General features: G+C 40.1%; 1 protein-coding gene across 5 annotated transcripts in view; it reads left to right on the top strand.

Moving 5' to 3' along the window:
• The window catches only part of ANO3 (anoctamin 3), a 390311-nt gene that overhangs the window by 14372 nt on the left and 360858 nt on the right, over positions 1–15081 (top strand). For 4 of the 5 annotated variants that reach the window (XM_065592540.1, XM_042855401.2, XM_042855403.2 and 1 more), the window contains exon 1: positions 12158–12683. The exons of the other annotated variant lie outside the window; for it this stretch is intronic. In XM_065592540.1, coding sequence (XP_065448612.1) covers positions 12530–12683 — 154 coding nt within the window. In that variant the 5' untranslated portion in view covers positions 12158–12529. Of the gene's footprint in view, positions 1–12157; positions 12684–15081 lie in introns of those variants that run through there. 5 annotated transcript variants of the gene reach the window in all.

Genomic DNA, 15081 nt, shown 5'->3' with positions numbered 1-15081 from the left:
TATAATATGTGATCATATAATGCTGGCTGACAGATTTATACTAGAAAGCAAATATTTTTTTCACACCACTATCTATTTGGAAGTATAGAAATTCTTTCTCCTGCATTCTTTCCCCTTCATGAGTCAATGTACGTTTCCTTTGTTTAGTGATGTCACCTACAGTTAAATAAGGTATCAGATTTTTTCCTAAAAACTGAACATTAATTTTAAACTCTTGTTGCACAATCTCTGGTGTCATTTGGTTTTGCACATATTCTGTTGCCCCTATGATGAACTAAAAACACTTTAAGGATTATAAGAAGAGGGAGAAAAATTAGTGGCATAAAAATAAATTTACCCATTCAACAGAAAAATAAGTAAAGAAAATAACTTGTCCCACACCCTGAGCATTGTAGAAACATCACAGGAATGTCTTTGTAAAATATATTAGGGGAAACTACTTTGACATTTACTTTTGACTATAACTCTGTTCTATGTGTGGGTGGTACTATAGCCCACGATAGCCTGAGTTGAGCTGAACAATTAGTTTTTCTCTTTCTCTTGCCCAAAAGGCTATGGATGGATATCCTCTCAGCCTTGCTGTTAGTACGAGATAAAGCTGCAAAGTATAAAGAACAGTTAGCTACCCTCAGAACAGTTGCTTTCTCATTACTCTAGTTCTCTTTCCACTTAGCAACATGCATATCTGATCATGAAGCAAGTCAGACACCTACTGTCTAATTTCGATTAATCCTTTCAGTTAATATCCAATTCATGAACCAACCAAAAAAACTTGTACTCAAAGACTCTGCTCACTCAATATTGTGGGAACGTTCTGCATGCTTGCATGTTATCCTTAAAGGTTACAGGGTAAAGTCTGGTTATTCAGAAACCAGTTCAAATCGGGATGCTCTGTGTGTGTGTGTGTGTGTGTGTGTGTGTGGTGTGGTGGCAGGACATAATTCTCTGTGAGAAACTTATTGGTGGTACGTATTAAACTTTGCAAAGTGTAATAGGGGTAAGTTGTATTGGCAACTGGTAGAGGCAAGTTTAATTGTTTTAGTTGGCTGGCTTCCTGATGGTGGCCTTTATTAAATTGCACAGTTGCATGTGTAGTATTAGATGTGATGTGTATATTTTTAAGCTATGTCAAAGACCCCTCAAACATATGGATAAATGCCCTCTTTTACCATTTGTATACCTTTAAATAAATAAGTGCTCACTAGCATACAAATATTTGAAATGCTGTTAAGGGTACTTGAAGCTGTGCAATGAATTGATCATAGGTAATACTGAAATTGAAGCCAGTCTGTGTTGGCCCATACAAATTCTAAATCAGTAAACCAGGATGGCAGGATAGGGACTGGGATAAGGAAATCCCTTGTTATGTGAGCTTGGTAGAATGGGATAGTTGTAACAATGGTGTTTATATGTATATAAAGGCTATAATACTCTGTACTAAGCTGTGCTGCTACTAATGGCAAGACTCCTACGTAATGCACGGGTGGCCAATATGTGGCTCCAGAGCCACATGCGGCTCTTCAGAAGTAAATATGCAGCTCCTTGTATAGGCACTGACTCCGGGGCCGGAGCTACAGGCGCCAACTTTCCAATGTGCTTGGGGTGCTCATTGCTCAACCTCTGGCTCTGCCAGAGGCCCTGCCCCCACTTCACCCCTTCCTGCCCCCTCCCCTGAGCCTGCCGTGCCTTTGCTCCTCCTCCTCCCTCTCCCTCCACCCGAGCCTCCTGCACACTGTGAAACAGCTGATCAGGAAGTGCTGGGAGGTGGGGTGGGGTGTGCAGAGCTGTTGTGGAGCTGCTGACCTATTACTGTGGCTCTTTGGCAATGTACATTGGTAAATTCTAGCTCCTTCTCAGGCTGGCCACCCCTGTAGTAATGTAAATAATACTGTCATAGACCCATGTGATATCTTCCTGTTGGAAGGACCCTGGGGGGAGAAAAATTCCTTGAGGGGATCATCCAATGTTTCTCCAAACCATTCCAAATGGGAAGACTAAGGGCTTGTCTATACTTACCGTGCTGGTTTGGCGGCAGGCAATCGAACTTCTGGGTTCGATTTATCGCGTCTTGTCTGGACGCGATAAATCGAACTCAGAAGTGCTCCCCGTCAACTCCGGTAATCCTGCTCGCCGTGAGGAGTACGCGGAGTCGACGGGGGAGCCTGCCTGCTGGGTGTGGACCGCGGTAAGTTCGAACTAAGGTACGTCGACTTCAGCTACGTTATTCACGTAGCTGAAGTTGCGTACCTTACTTCGATTTGGGGGTTTAGTGTAGACCAAGCCTAAGTGAGTTTGGCCTTTCTGGGAAGTGGGTTTTGGCCAATATCTCCCCAAACCAGCATATCAGTAGGAAGGTCAACCATGCAGAAGACCTGTGCTGCCACTGACCCTGGAACACCCCTTCAAGGGGGAAGTAGGATGCATAATATAGTCTCAGGTTTTCTTAACTCAGTGGGTCTCAAACCACCAGTGACTTGCAGGAAGGTTCTAGATGGGTCATAGAGTTTAAGGGTAGAAGATACCACCAGATCATTTAGTTTGACTTCATATTACAAGCCACCAACACCAGCCAGCACCCACACACAAAACCCAAACAGGATTAACCCATTGCTGGGCTCTGGCCTATGTATGCATACACTTCTGGCCTGATGCAGAGGGAAGGTTTCAGGAGGGGTTACAAAACGAGGTCACCATGCAGTGGTGGCTCCTGTCCAGGGAGACAAACATATTTTTATAGTGGGGGTGCTGAAAGCTATTGAACGAAACTGTAAACTCTGTATGTGGTGACAGCCATGCAAGCAGTTGCTATTATTACTTCAAGCCAAGGGATGCTGCCACACCTGTAGTTCCAGCATGCCTGATTCTGTCTCCAAAAGGCAGCTCCTCACTCTGCGCATTGTAACATGGCCCATAAGGTCACGGCACTATTCAGGTTGGGCCTTGTCACTCTTCTATCATTGATGTAGGGGCAGCCAGGCCAAGCCTGAGAAACTCTGCTACTCCCTGCACCAGGTTGCAATGACATTCAGGCCATCTCTCCTCACCTGTATGCTAGAATGGGCAGACAGGCCCAGCCCCATGGGATGGGAGCCACCACTACGGCATCAGTGCAGGGCTGGCTTATGTCCCAGCAGCCCACACCTTGGGGCCTCCCCTCCGCACCAGGCTGGGATGCATGTTGCAGTGCCAGGTGGAGGGTGTGTGTGTGGTGCATGATTGTAATAAAAGACAAAATGCAGCTAGTTGGTCACTTTAGTAAAAAGTCTAGGAACCACTGATTTAAATTTCTGCCAACTTTTTCCCCAGGATGCTGGGGGATAGATAACACACATTCCCTTCCTCTAACTGTCCTTCTCCTTTTGTCATCATGAATCTCCAACCCTACATCGAGTCCTCTGTGGAGTCTGAGGCCAGAGGATAGCGCTGCTGAGGCAACTTACTTCCACCAACTAGTTTTGTATGGAATAGGCAGGATCGAGGGGAGTTCCCATCTGCAATGCTGCATTTTGGCTTAAAAGATTTAACCAATGTTTTAAATTAACTGTCTCTCAAACAGAGAACCAGACATTAGAATTCTAGGAAAATATCCATGGATGGGTATCATTGAGAAGATAACTTGAAGTTTCGAAGTGTGGTTGGCAATGGCAATCTATAATACTTAGCAACTAGTGCGATTCAGCAACAAGATATTAGAATTATCGGTGCTCACAGTAACTCACTGTTCCTGTACTTTTGGGGAATGGCTTCAGTGGAAAATTGGAAATTGTTTTATCCTCTAACTCTTTTTAAGTTTGCATAAATCCAACTGGTAACTAGAAATTCAGGTTCTTAGTACCTAGAGCTCATACAGTTTGTCATGAATCTTCTATGAAAGTTCTCTGGCTTGGTGTATAAACCTTTAGAACTATGATACAGTAATATGAATTAAATCAAACCTGAGTGCTCACAAGAATTAAAAATTGTTGACTAGTCTTAGAGTGTTTACTGCACATGGATTGCTATTGATTGAGTATCTTGCTGGAGTCAGAGGACCAGATTCAGAGGTCAGTTATATCGGAACACTGTTGGCTTTAGTAAATTGACACTGGTGTAACTGAGATCTGAATATGGCACATTTTTCTCTCTCCCTAAACTCAATGTGTTTTTTGTTCCAAGAAATTTCCAGGCTTCATTTTTCTCCCCTGACACTTACATTTATGTTTACACATCTGGATTTACTAGGGGTACATATACTGCTGACCTAGAGATGAAGGTAATTTTTTAACCTGAATGTATTCATTTTCATTATGGTAGTCTAAGTATTGACTCCAGAAAAAGACTCTAGTTATCTCCAGAAAAATTCCATCAATTACTTTTCAATTTTAGCTCTCAGATAATTTAAGAGGAGTTTTTATGGGGGCACTTATTACTGTGTACAATACAAATGTTACTTTTTTCTCAGATGTGCAGAAGCCCTTCAATCTGGGAAATAATGCAGAAGAAATGTCTTGTAGTCTGGGACTAAGGAGACTTTCTGTCAATTCCTGGCTCTGCCACAGATTTCCTGAGTTACACTGGACACATCACTTAATCCTTCTCTGTTGCTTCCCCATCTCTAAAGTGGAACCATCCCACATGCCTGGTGTGAGGTTAAATGTGCTTAATAGATGCCATGGTGATGGAGGTCATAAAATGATCCCCATGGGCCAAAATATAGCTAGAGAATCACCATATTTTGATCTCTTCTACTGATAAGAGGGGCTATGTCTTTTTACTACATAAAAGGTTCTTTCTGACTTGATAAATAGTAATAAACATGAGGTGAAAAATCTAGTCAAGCAAGGCAATTTGTAGTGTTCATAAGTTTTAATAGGTCAAAATAAACTCTAGGGGGAGTCTAATCTTAACTTGACCTGCTGACATGTGAAAACTACAAGATGACCTGTCAACACTTGGGTTTTACCTCTTGTTACTTGTATTAGCTAACACATGCTAGAACTCACTTTTTTCCTAGTGAAGACAAGACAAAACACTAATGAAACCACAGTCAAGCTGTCCTGCAGTAGCTCAAGAGCATGGGTACCAACTTCAGGCATACTGTTAGGAAACAGGGCACAACCCCCAAACTGGTTGAGTTCTACCCTTAGATTTCACCAACCAATATAAAGTGTAAACTCCTAAGGCACTGTAACAGCCTTAATATGGTTAAGATCAAAATACTCCTTTTGCCTTTGGAAAACCTTCCAATGCAATGTTACATTTCTTCCCAATAAAATCAACATGTGGTGCTGTCACTTTTTATCACTAACAGCTGATTGTTTGGAGCTAAGCCTCATTCTTATGAACAACCAAATAATATTTTATGCTAAAAGATAATACTTGTGTAATACTTGAAAATTATAGAGGTTGGGGAGGGTTTTTTTTGGGTGTGTGTGTGGGGGGGGGAGTGTGTGTTGGTGGGGAGGAAATTGTCTCTGATGTAATTTTAAGCCAAAATTTGCATAAAATGACTATCTGGGTGATATAAGTAACATTTCTATTATACTTAATTCAGGCTGCTCTAGGTGATTTCATTGTGTGTATTATAGCAGTTGGACATCTATATATAGAAGCATGTTTACAGGTTGGATTTCCATAAATTATTTTTGGAAAATCTATTTACATAACTAGGAAATACAAAAATCAAATGGCCCTGAGATTAATATATGGTTTGTCAAATCTGCCTGCTATGAATGGAATTTCCTAAACTTCTTTTCCTGTTACAGATGCTAAACTTAGATTGTGAGGGAGCATGGCATTCTTAAGTGTGGTGCTTGGTTACTTATTCGTGTAGTTCCCAAAGTGGGCCAATATTGCTTAAGTTTTGATTGAATAAGAATGTTTTTGTATCAAACAAACATGGTAAATGGGTGAGCAATTCTCAGTTAGGTCTGCTACATAGTGCAGGGTAGGTAGGGGCTATCCTTCTGGAAAAGTTGAGTTCATTTCAAAATTCAGGCCAGTTAATTTATTTAAACTGGCTTACCAATTAGTACTAACTAGTAAGATGTTGGCAGGTTTATTCTTCAGTATTGCTGTACTAATTTTAGTTTCTTGATTTTTTTTTTTCTATTGACTTAGAGCTTGAAACTAACAGAAGATAGATAGTTGCAATTAAATTCTAACTTGTTCCTGTGTTTAGCCAGCAGGCAAAGTCAGTATTTCCTATGAGCAATTTATGGAAGGCAATTAGCTGTTTTTGGTAATGAAAATCTACTATTTTTGTGTGTGTGTGTGTGTGTGTGGGGGGGGGGGGGGGTTAAACCTATATGGATGACTCTTCAGTCAGTATACAAACAGTAACACCAATTGTGCTTACAAAGTGTAAATATTTTGGAGTTTTCAACCAAACTTGCTGTTTCAAAGTAATATCTCGGTCTATTTTGTCAACTAAAGTTGAATTACAAATTCCATGTGGCTTAGTGCAACCTCTGACCATATGAATCTGTCTTCAATGGAGCTAGATCCTGCATTCCTCTTGGGTGATGTGTGCCTTCCACTCTCACTGGAATCAGCTGGGTCGGAGTGTGATCAGCATCTAAGGGAGTGCTCTGCATTTTGCAGAATTATTGAGTTTACCTGACATTTATGCATGCCTGATTGTACTGCAATTTCCATGTGGCAATCAATGTTTATATCAAATTAAATTTTGGCTAATTAGTTCGGGAAAGGAGTAAAACCTTAACATGATACATAACTTCTGCAGTATGGAAAACGTGAAAAGCCTTTTTCATTGGCCTACATTTCTGGAAACTGCTACATCCTTGGTGTGTGTGTGTGTGAGAGAGAGAGAGGATGATGATTTTTTTTTTTCCAGTATCTTTTTAGGTATCGACACTAGGTTGACTGGTCTAATTCCCTGGGTCCCATTTGTTCCCCCTTTTCAAAGATAGGTACCATGTTTACCCATCTCCAGCCCTCTAGGATCTCACCCATTGTGACGTTGTGCAGTCTATATGGTTTTATAAAAACTTGATAATAAGTCAATATAATGTAACTGAGATAGTTTTAGAGAAAATACGGTAAGTGAATGTAAGTAACTGGGATATGCTTCATGCAAAAGGTCTCTTGTAAGGTATCATTACAAAGCTTATAATCTACTGAGCATGATCATCTGATTTGTATAAATGTACCACTCTTGTATCTAAAACTAGAAATATAAAATGTAACTCTGAGGGCCTATTGTAATTGTGTAAAGTGTGGACCATTAATGATGGTTTGGAATCTTGATGACTCCCATTGTCTGCAGATGGCTGTATTTACCTGTGAGTCTTCCTGTATATGTGTGTGCTGGCAAGTGAGTAATGAAGTCTTACAGTGACATGTGATCATGTCACCTGAACTGGAATCCATCTTTAACCTGGTGCTTTTCCAGTGAGGGGGGGTGGAAACCCAGAGAGACAAAGAGTTCCCGCCTTATGCAAAAGATATATAAAGGGGGGGAAGAGAACAGAGGGGGAGAAGCCATCATGAAGAATCCCCTAGCTACCACCTGAGCTGCAACAAGAGCTGTACCAGGGGAAAGAATTGTGCCCAGGCCTGGAAGGTGTCCAGTCTGAGAAAAACTTACTGAAACATCTCTGAGGGTGAGATTATCTGTATTTAGTTTGATTAGGCATAGATTTGCGCATTTTATTTTATTTTGCTTGGTGACTTACTTTGTTCTGTCTGTTACTACTTTAAACCACTTAAATCCTACTGTCTGTATTTAATAAAATCACTTTTTATTTAGTAATTTACTCGGAGTATGTATTAATACCTGGGGGAGCAAACAACTGTGCATATCTCTCTATCAGTGTTATAGAGGGCGAACAATTTATGAGTTTGCCCTGCATAAGCTTTATACAGGGTAAAACAGATTTATCTGGGTTTAGACCCCATTAGGAGTTGGGCATCTGAGTGTTAAAGACAAGCGCGCTACTGCGAGCTGTTTTCAGGTAAACTTGCAGCTTTGGGACAAGTGATTCAGACCCTGGGTCTGTGTCTGGGGCCAGACAGGAGTATCTGGCTCAGCAAGACAGGGTGCTGGAGTCCTGAGCTGGCAGGGAAAACAGAAGCAGAAGTAGTCTTGGCACATCGGGTGGCAGCTCCCAAGGGGGTTTCTGTGATCCAACCCGTCACACCCATCATTTACGAATTCTCAAAGATAATTGCTTCAGCTAGTTCCTTAAGTACCCTAGGATGAATTTCATCAGGCCCTGCAGACTTGAATGATATTCAGTGTATTTTTTGTTTTTTTTTTCTTTTTAAAGCCCTGACTCTTGGAGTCATGTGAATATATGAAGTTCAGCATTCTTTCTTTTATTCTGGTTTTAAAAGTTTCTTGCCATCATGAGTGAGAACCTTAAAACTGTGATCCCTAAACACTCAAACACCCAAATCTCATGACTTGTGGGGCTTTACTTATGATTCTGGGTCACTTGGGGTTGGCTGTATTGAAAGAGGAGGAAGACTACAGAGGAAGAAAAGAGCTCATAGAGTTGGCTGGGGGCTGAGCTGCTCCCTAGCTAGCTCAGCTCTGCAAGATCAACAAGTTGCAGTGCTAAGCTTTACAGTCCTCTCTTTCCATTAAGAGCAGGGGACCCCCACTGGAATTTGCTGCCTCTTAGATCTGCCCGTGCTTTAATTACCATTAATGAAAACATGGATTATTGTACATTATTAGGAAAGTGCTGTTCCATAGAATAAAAGATTTGCTGGTTAAAAATAGAATACCTATTCCTTTACAATGTGCTGTCATCTTTCTGAATCTCTATGGAAGTTAATTGGTATTTTAGGGTCCAAACAGATATTAAATAGCATATAGAGAATAGAACAGTGAGCTGGAGATTTGGTATTCTCTAGCATGCTGAAGAACAGTAAAAATGATCTTTTTAAAAAAAAATGCAAAAGGAGAATTTTTCTACCTGAAAGGAAATGTCTTGCAAGTGACTAAATAGTTGCAGACCTTTGAAAGTTTAATATGCTCTAGGGTTTGGTTCTATGTTAGATATTGTACAATAGTAGTGGGGAAAATTTTGACAACAATGTACAGTGCAATGTAATAGCATTTATAATGTAAACTCACTTATGTGAAGGTCTTAGAGCCCTGAATCCTTCAGATAAACCAGGTTTTTGGATGGGAAGATGAGCTGCTGAGAAATGTTAAGAGGGTTATCCCTCCCCCCAGACATTAACACATTTTTTTAACGAGTATCATCAGCATGGAAACATGTCCTCTGGAACGATGGCCAAAGCATGAAGAGGCCTACGAATCTTTAGCGCACCTGGCACATAAATATCTTGCGATGCCAGCTACAACAGTGCCTTGTGAAGGCCTATTCTCACTTTCAGGTGACATTGTAATTAAGAAGTGGGCAGCATTATCTGCTCTGGAGGAAAATTCCTTCCCAACCCTAAATATGGCAATCATGCGGGCACCCTGAGCATGTGGGCAAGACTCACCAGCCAGACACCTAGCAAAGAATTCTCTGTAGTAACTCAGATCCCACCCCATCACAGGCCATTGGGCATATTTACCACTAATAGTCAAAGATCAATTAATTGCCAAAATTAGGCTATCCCATCATACCATCCCCCCCCCATATAAACTTATCAAGCTTAGTCTTGAAGCCAGATATGTCTTTTGCCCCCACTTCTCCCCTTGGAAAGCTGTTCCAGAACTTCACTCCTCTGATGGTTAGAAACCTTCGTCTAATTTCAAGTCTAAACTTCCTGATGGCCAGTTTACATCCATTAGTTCTTGTATCCCCATTGGTACTGAGCTTAAATTCTTCCTCTCCCTCCCTGGTATTTATCCCTCTAATATATTTATAGAGAGCTATCATATCTCCCCTCAGCCTACTTTTGGTTAGGCTAAACAGACTCTTTGAATCTCCTTTCATAAGATGGGTTTTCCATTCCTCGGATCATCCTAGTAGCCCTTCTCTGTACCTGTTCCAATTTGAATTCATCTTTCTTAAACATGGGAGATCAGAACTGCACACAGTATTCCAGATGAGGTCTCACCAGTGCCTTGTATAATGGTACTAACACCTCCTTATCTCTACTGGAAATACCTCGCCTAATGCATCCCAAGACCGCATTAGCTTTTTTCACAGCCATATCACATTGGCGGCTCATAGTCATCCTGTGATCAACCAATACTCCGAGCGCCTTCTCCTCCTCTGTTACTTCCAACTGATGAGTCCCCAGCTTATAACAAAAATTCTTGTCATTAATCCCTAAATGCATGACCTTGCACTTCTCACTATTAAATTTCATCCTATTACTATTACTCCAGTTTACAAGGTCATCCAGATCTTCCGGAATGATATCCCGGTCCTTCTCTGTATTGGCAATACCTCCCAGCTTTGTGTCATCCGCAAAATTTATTAGCACACTCCCACTTTTTGTGCCAAGGTCAGTAATAAAAAAATTAAATAAGATTGGTCCCAAAACTGATCCCTGAGGAACTCCACTAGTAACCTCCCTCCAGCCTGACAGTTCACCTTTCAGTATGACCCGTTGTAGTCTCCCCTTTAACCAGTTCCTTATCCACCTTTCAATGTTCATATTGATCCCCATCTTTTCCAATTTAATAATTCCCCATGTGTAACCATATCAAATGCCTTACTGAAATCAAGGTAAATTAGATCCACTGCATTTCCTTTATCTAAAAAAATCTGTTACCTTCTCAAAGAAGGAGATCAGGTTGGTTTGGCATGATCTACCTTTCGTAAAACCATGTTGTATTTTGTCCCAATTACCATTGACCTCAATGTCCTTAACTACTTTCTCCTTCAAAAAATTTTCTAAGACTTTGCATAGTACAGATGTCAAACTGACAGGACTGTAGTTACCTGGATCACTTTTTTCCCTTTCTTAAAAGTAGGAACTATGTTAGCAATTCTCTAGTCATATGGTACAACCCCTGAGTTTACAGATACATTAAAAATTCTTGCTAATGGGCTTGTAATTTCATGTGCCAATTCCTTTAATATTCTTGGATGAAGATTATCTGGGCCCCCCAATTTAGTCCCATTAAGCTGTTAGAGTTTGGCTTCTACCTCAGATGTGGTAATATCTACCTCCATATCCTCATTCCCATTTGTCATCCTGCCATTATCCCTAAGGTCCTCATTAAAGACTGAGGCAAAGTGTTTGTTTAGATATTGGGCCATGCCTAGATTATCCTTAACTTCCAGTCTTGTGCATGTCTATTGATGTACAGGGTTTCTTTGCACTTCTCTTTTGATTTACAAGGTTTCTTCCACTTTTCATCTGTGAAACAAAAGTAACAAGAAGGATGTCCAGTAAAAATTATACATAATTAACAGATGTCAGTTCCCAATAGCCCCTTTATCTTACCATAAACCTTGAGTGATACTGATCATTTACATAATAAACAGTCTATACTTCATCATTTGTTTCATTCTGTTTATTGTTCTTTTGGGAACTCTGAAATAGCAAGCCCTCTGTCATCCATGCTGCTGTTCTGTACAGTCCCATCATGCAGAGACAAAGCAGCCTTCTCCCTCTTTCTCCTTTAAAAGCGATCATGCCCAATTACAAGTCACTGAGATGTCTGTGTAGTGTGTAATTTCTCACCATCACCAGTGGGTGCCTCTCTTGTTACTACTTATTTGGAACCTAAAATGTGGGACAGAGGTTGAGTAAAGCAGGGAGAACAAAAACAGATTGTAGCTGATGTGCTGAGCTTTTTATAGGTTTATTTAGAAGCAGGGAGGAGAAAATATAATGATAAATGTAGTTTATCTAGCTCCCTTAAATAGTGAAACATTTTATTCGCCTAATATTACAGTTGGATCCCAGTTTATAGCCTAGCTGCTAAATGATTAACATTTGTTGCTCTACATATTATATGTTAGAATTAAGACTACATTTCTCACTTTGTTCAAAGAATGACTTTGCCTTTGTACACAGTTATCTTGCTGAAAACACTTGGACAAAGGACTGAGTATTGTAACCCAAGGAACATCATTGTGGCATAACTAACTTCCACATTTCAACTGCCAGCTCCCAGCTGATGAGCTGCCATGTGAAATATACTTGTTTTCATTGGTAGTGATTAGCCCCTCCCAGCTGGACCAATGTATAATGAAATGTGAATTAGAGCTGTTAAAACAAAGTTGAGACCAGTTCTTAGCAGACATACAGATGTCTCCACTTATCCTGTTTATTTCTGTAGCAGCTACACAGAAATGCCATAATTCTGCTGTCACTCTAAATAAAGGGGAACTTCTTAAAGGAATAACTTTTTATCCTCTCGAGAGATAAATAACTCAGAAAATATTTCAGAGCTGGCACACAACTTACTGGATATAGTAGGTCTCAGTTTTTGAAAAGTGGATTTTTATTTTTATAATAGGATTTCTAGAAACATTGAAAACATTTTTCTTTTCAAATTGTTAAACTTGCAACTTCAAGAAAGTTGAATTTGGGTTTTTTTTGGGGGGGGGGGAGGTATAAATTATTTTAAATTTAGAGCTTTAACTGAGATTATTTTGCAATGTCAACTGTGGTAGTTGAACTGGATAATCTTTCTCCAGAAGACACTGAGAGTGAAAATGATGCCAAGTCAGTTTTTAGTAAAGACAAATCCAATGAACTACATGCTGATTGCTGCAGTCTTAAACTTCACTCCTCACACTCTGCACCCGTGGGTAAGCTTCAGTTTTATTGATTTTTTCCCCCTCCCCCCCACCACCCACAAGCTGTATTTATTTATGCATGTAATATGTGGAATAAATATAATATCTAATATGAAGAATGTTTTTCATAGGGTCTTGTAATCAGCAGGTATGAGTCTGAGTTCTTGTTTTAGTTAACATGTGTTGCTGTCAGGTGTACTTGTAAGAGGGTAGATCAGGTGCTAATTGTTTAAAAAATAAGGGGCTAGTTTTCTTGTGTCTCCTAAGATCTGACCTACAGAGGCTGCAGTTCAGAGAAGGAGGAGAAAAGGTGGCAGTCACCTTTGCATCACCTGAAATATGGGCTGCTGAGGGGAATGAAACAGCCTTGACATAAGACAATAGCCTTTCCTGAGCTGTTTATGGGCTGTGCTGCAGCCCAGAATCTCCTTTGCACCAAGAGCTATGACTACTTGCCTGCCCTTTCCCAGAAAATCTCCACCATAGCAGAACTTTCAAGGGAAGATGCACTTAAAGTGGTTCTACATTGCTCCTGCACATGGAGAAATTCTCTCCTTGACCATTGTGGTTCATTGATAGGTTTTGTATGCTGCCTCAGAAGCACATAGAGTTGAATAGATCCCATGAAATGTGAACGAAATTATCAGCATGAATTTGAAATTTTTATTTCCTTGAAAATTCACTTGGTTGTGTCAAAATATACAGCCTTATAGAATACCACTAACACATTTGAGGCTATCTGTAATTAGATCTGTTGAAACATCTCCCCTATGCCCTTTAATATCTTCCAATTTATTCAAATGACTCTCATCTAAGAAATACACTTAAATACACTGTCTTCCTGTGGGTACACAACAGTTTTCATTGTGTATTTTATCTCCCATGACTCATTGGGAATGCCTCTACTGGATTGTTTCCACCTGCTCTATAATCACTAGTAGCACAGAAAACAAACTAGTTAAGCATATAGCAGCTGAATATGAACATGGAGATGCTTTATCTTGGGGGGGGGGGGGGGGAGGAGCAATCCCAACTGGACAATGTAATTTTGACTTCACAAAAGCAGGTGAATAAGTAAACAAGACTGTCACTAAAAGTATTTTCTTAGCAATGAACCTCCTGGAAATTTGTGTAATTATCACTTTAAACATTCTAATTTTAATAAATATTGTCATGTACAATAGCCAGAATTAGCACAGTATGAATACTTATAAAGTGATGTTACCTAATTCCTTGCAAGCAAATCAGTTTTGCTTGCTCCACATTTGTCATGCCCTTAGTAATAGTTATTTCCTAATTATTTCATTTTCAGTCTGAAAATATCAGTAAGGCCTAAATCTTGAAGACATATGCATGTGCTTAACTCTACAAAAAGCAGTAGTCCCCTTTGACTTCAGTGGGACTACTTGGGTGTGTAAATTTAAAACACACACAAGCCTCTGCAGGATTGGAATCCAGTGTTCACTTCCTGCACTAGGCAATTTTACATTGCAATATTTTTAAGTGTGCAATATCATATGATGGAACAGCTCATGTTGGCCTAACTACTACTTTTCCTAACAGATGAAACAAGGACACTCTGAGCAAGGTAATTTGGCAGGTGCTTAAGTACCTTGATGAACTTGGGCCTCTGATGGTGATGCTGTCTCTCCAGTCTTCAACCCATTTATTTCCCAAATGTTGAAGGAAAAAGACAGGCCTTACAGCATGTCTAGATGGCTAGTAAGTTAAGGGGTTTTCTAAGAGACCATCCTGCTAGTAAATCCCCCTCACTTAAATCAAAGACACTCCAGCATGAGTGCTCCTGATTGAAAGAGTGGTAGTATGAGAGAGCCGAGCTGGGTGAGGTAATATCTTTTACAGAACCAACTTCTGTTGGGGTATGAGAGAGAGAGAGAGACACTTAAGAGCTGCACAGAGCTCTTCTTCAGGTCTGGAAAAAGTAATCAGAGTATCATAGCTAAATACAAGGTGTGACAGGCTGTTAAGTATAAAAGATTAACATATGTTTCAGGAGACCAGTTAAAGTGAAGTGGACAATTAACTCCAGTGCTGTCATAGGACAAAGGAGGGTTAGTAGGTTACAAATTGTTGTAATGAGCCATTGATTTTTGGTGTCTAGCAGTTATGAATTAAGTTCCCAGGCTCATCTTTCAAAACTGTTGTGTAGGTTTCCTTTAATAACAAGACTGTGAGGTTAGATAGAGTGATCACTTTGTGAAAAGGACAGGAGGACTTGTGGCATCTTAGAGACTAACAATTTTATTTGAGCATAAGTTTTTGTGGGCTACAGCCCACTTCATCAGATGCATGTAGTGGAAAATACAGTAGGAAGATTATATAATAGGAAGATATATAGACACACACACACACACACACACACACACACACACACACACACACACCATGA

The sequence above is a fragment of the Chrysemys picta genome, chromosome 4 (assembly GCF_011386835.1).
Source record: "Chrysemys picta bellii isolate R12L10 chromosome 4, ASM1138683v2, whole genome shotgun sequence".
Lineage (NCBI taxonomy): Eukaryota > Metazoa > Chordata > Testudines > Emydidae > Chrysemys > Chrysemys picta.
This window is presented reverse-complemented; position numbering and strand designations above follow the sequence as displayed.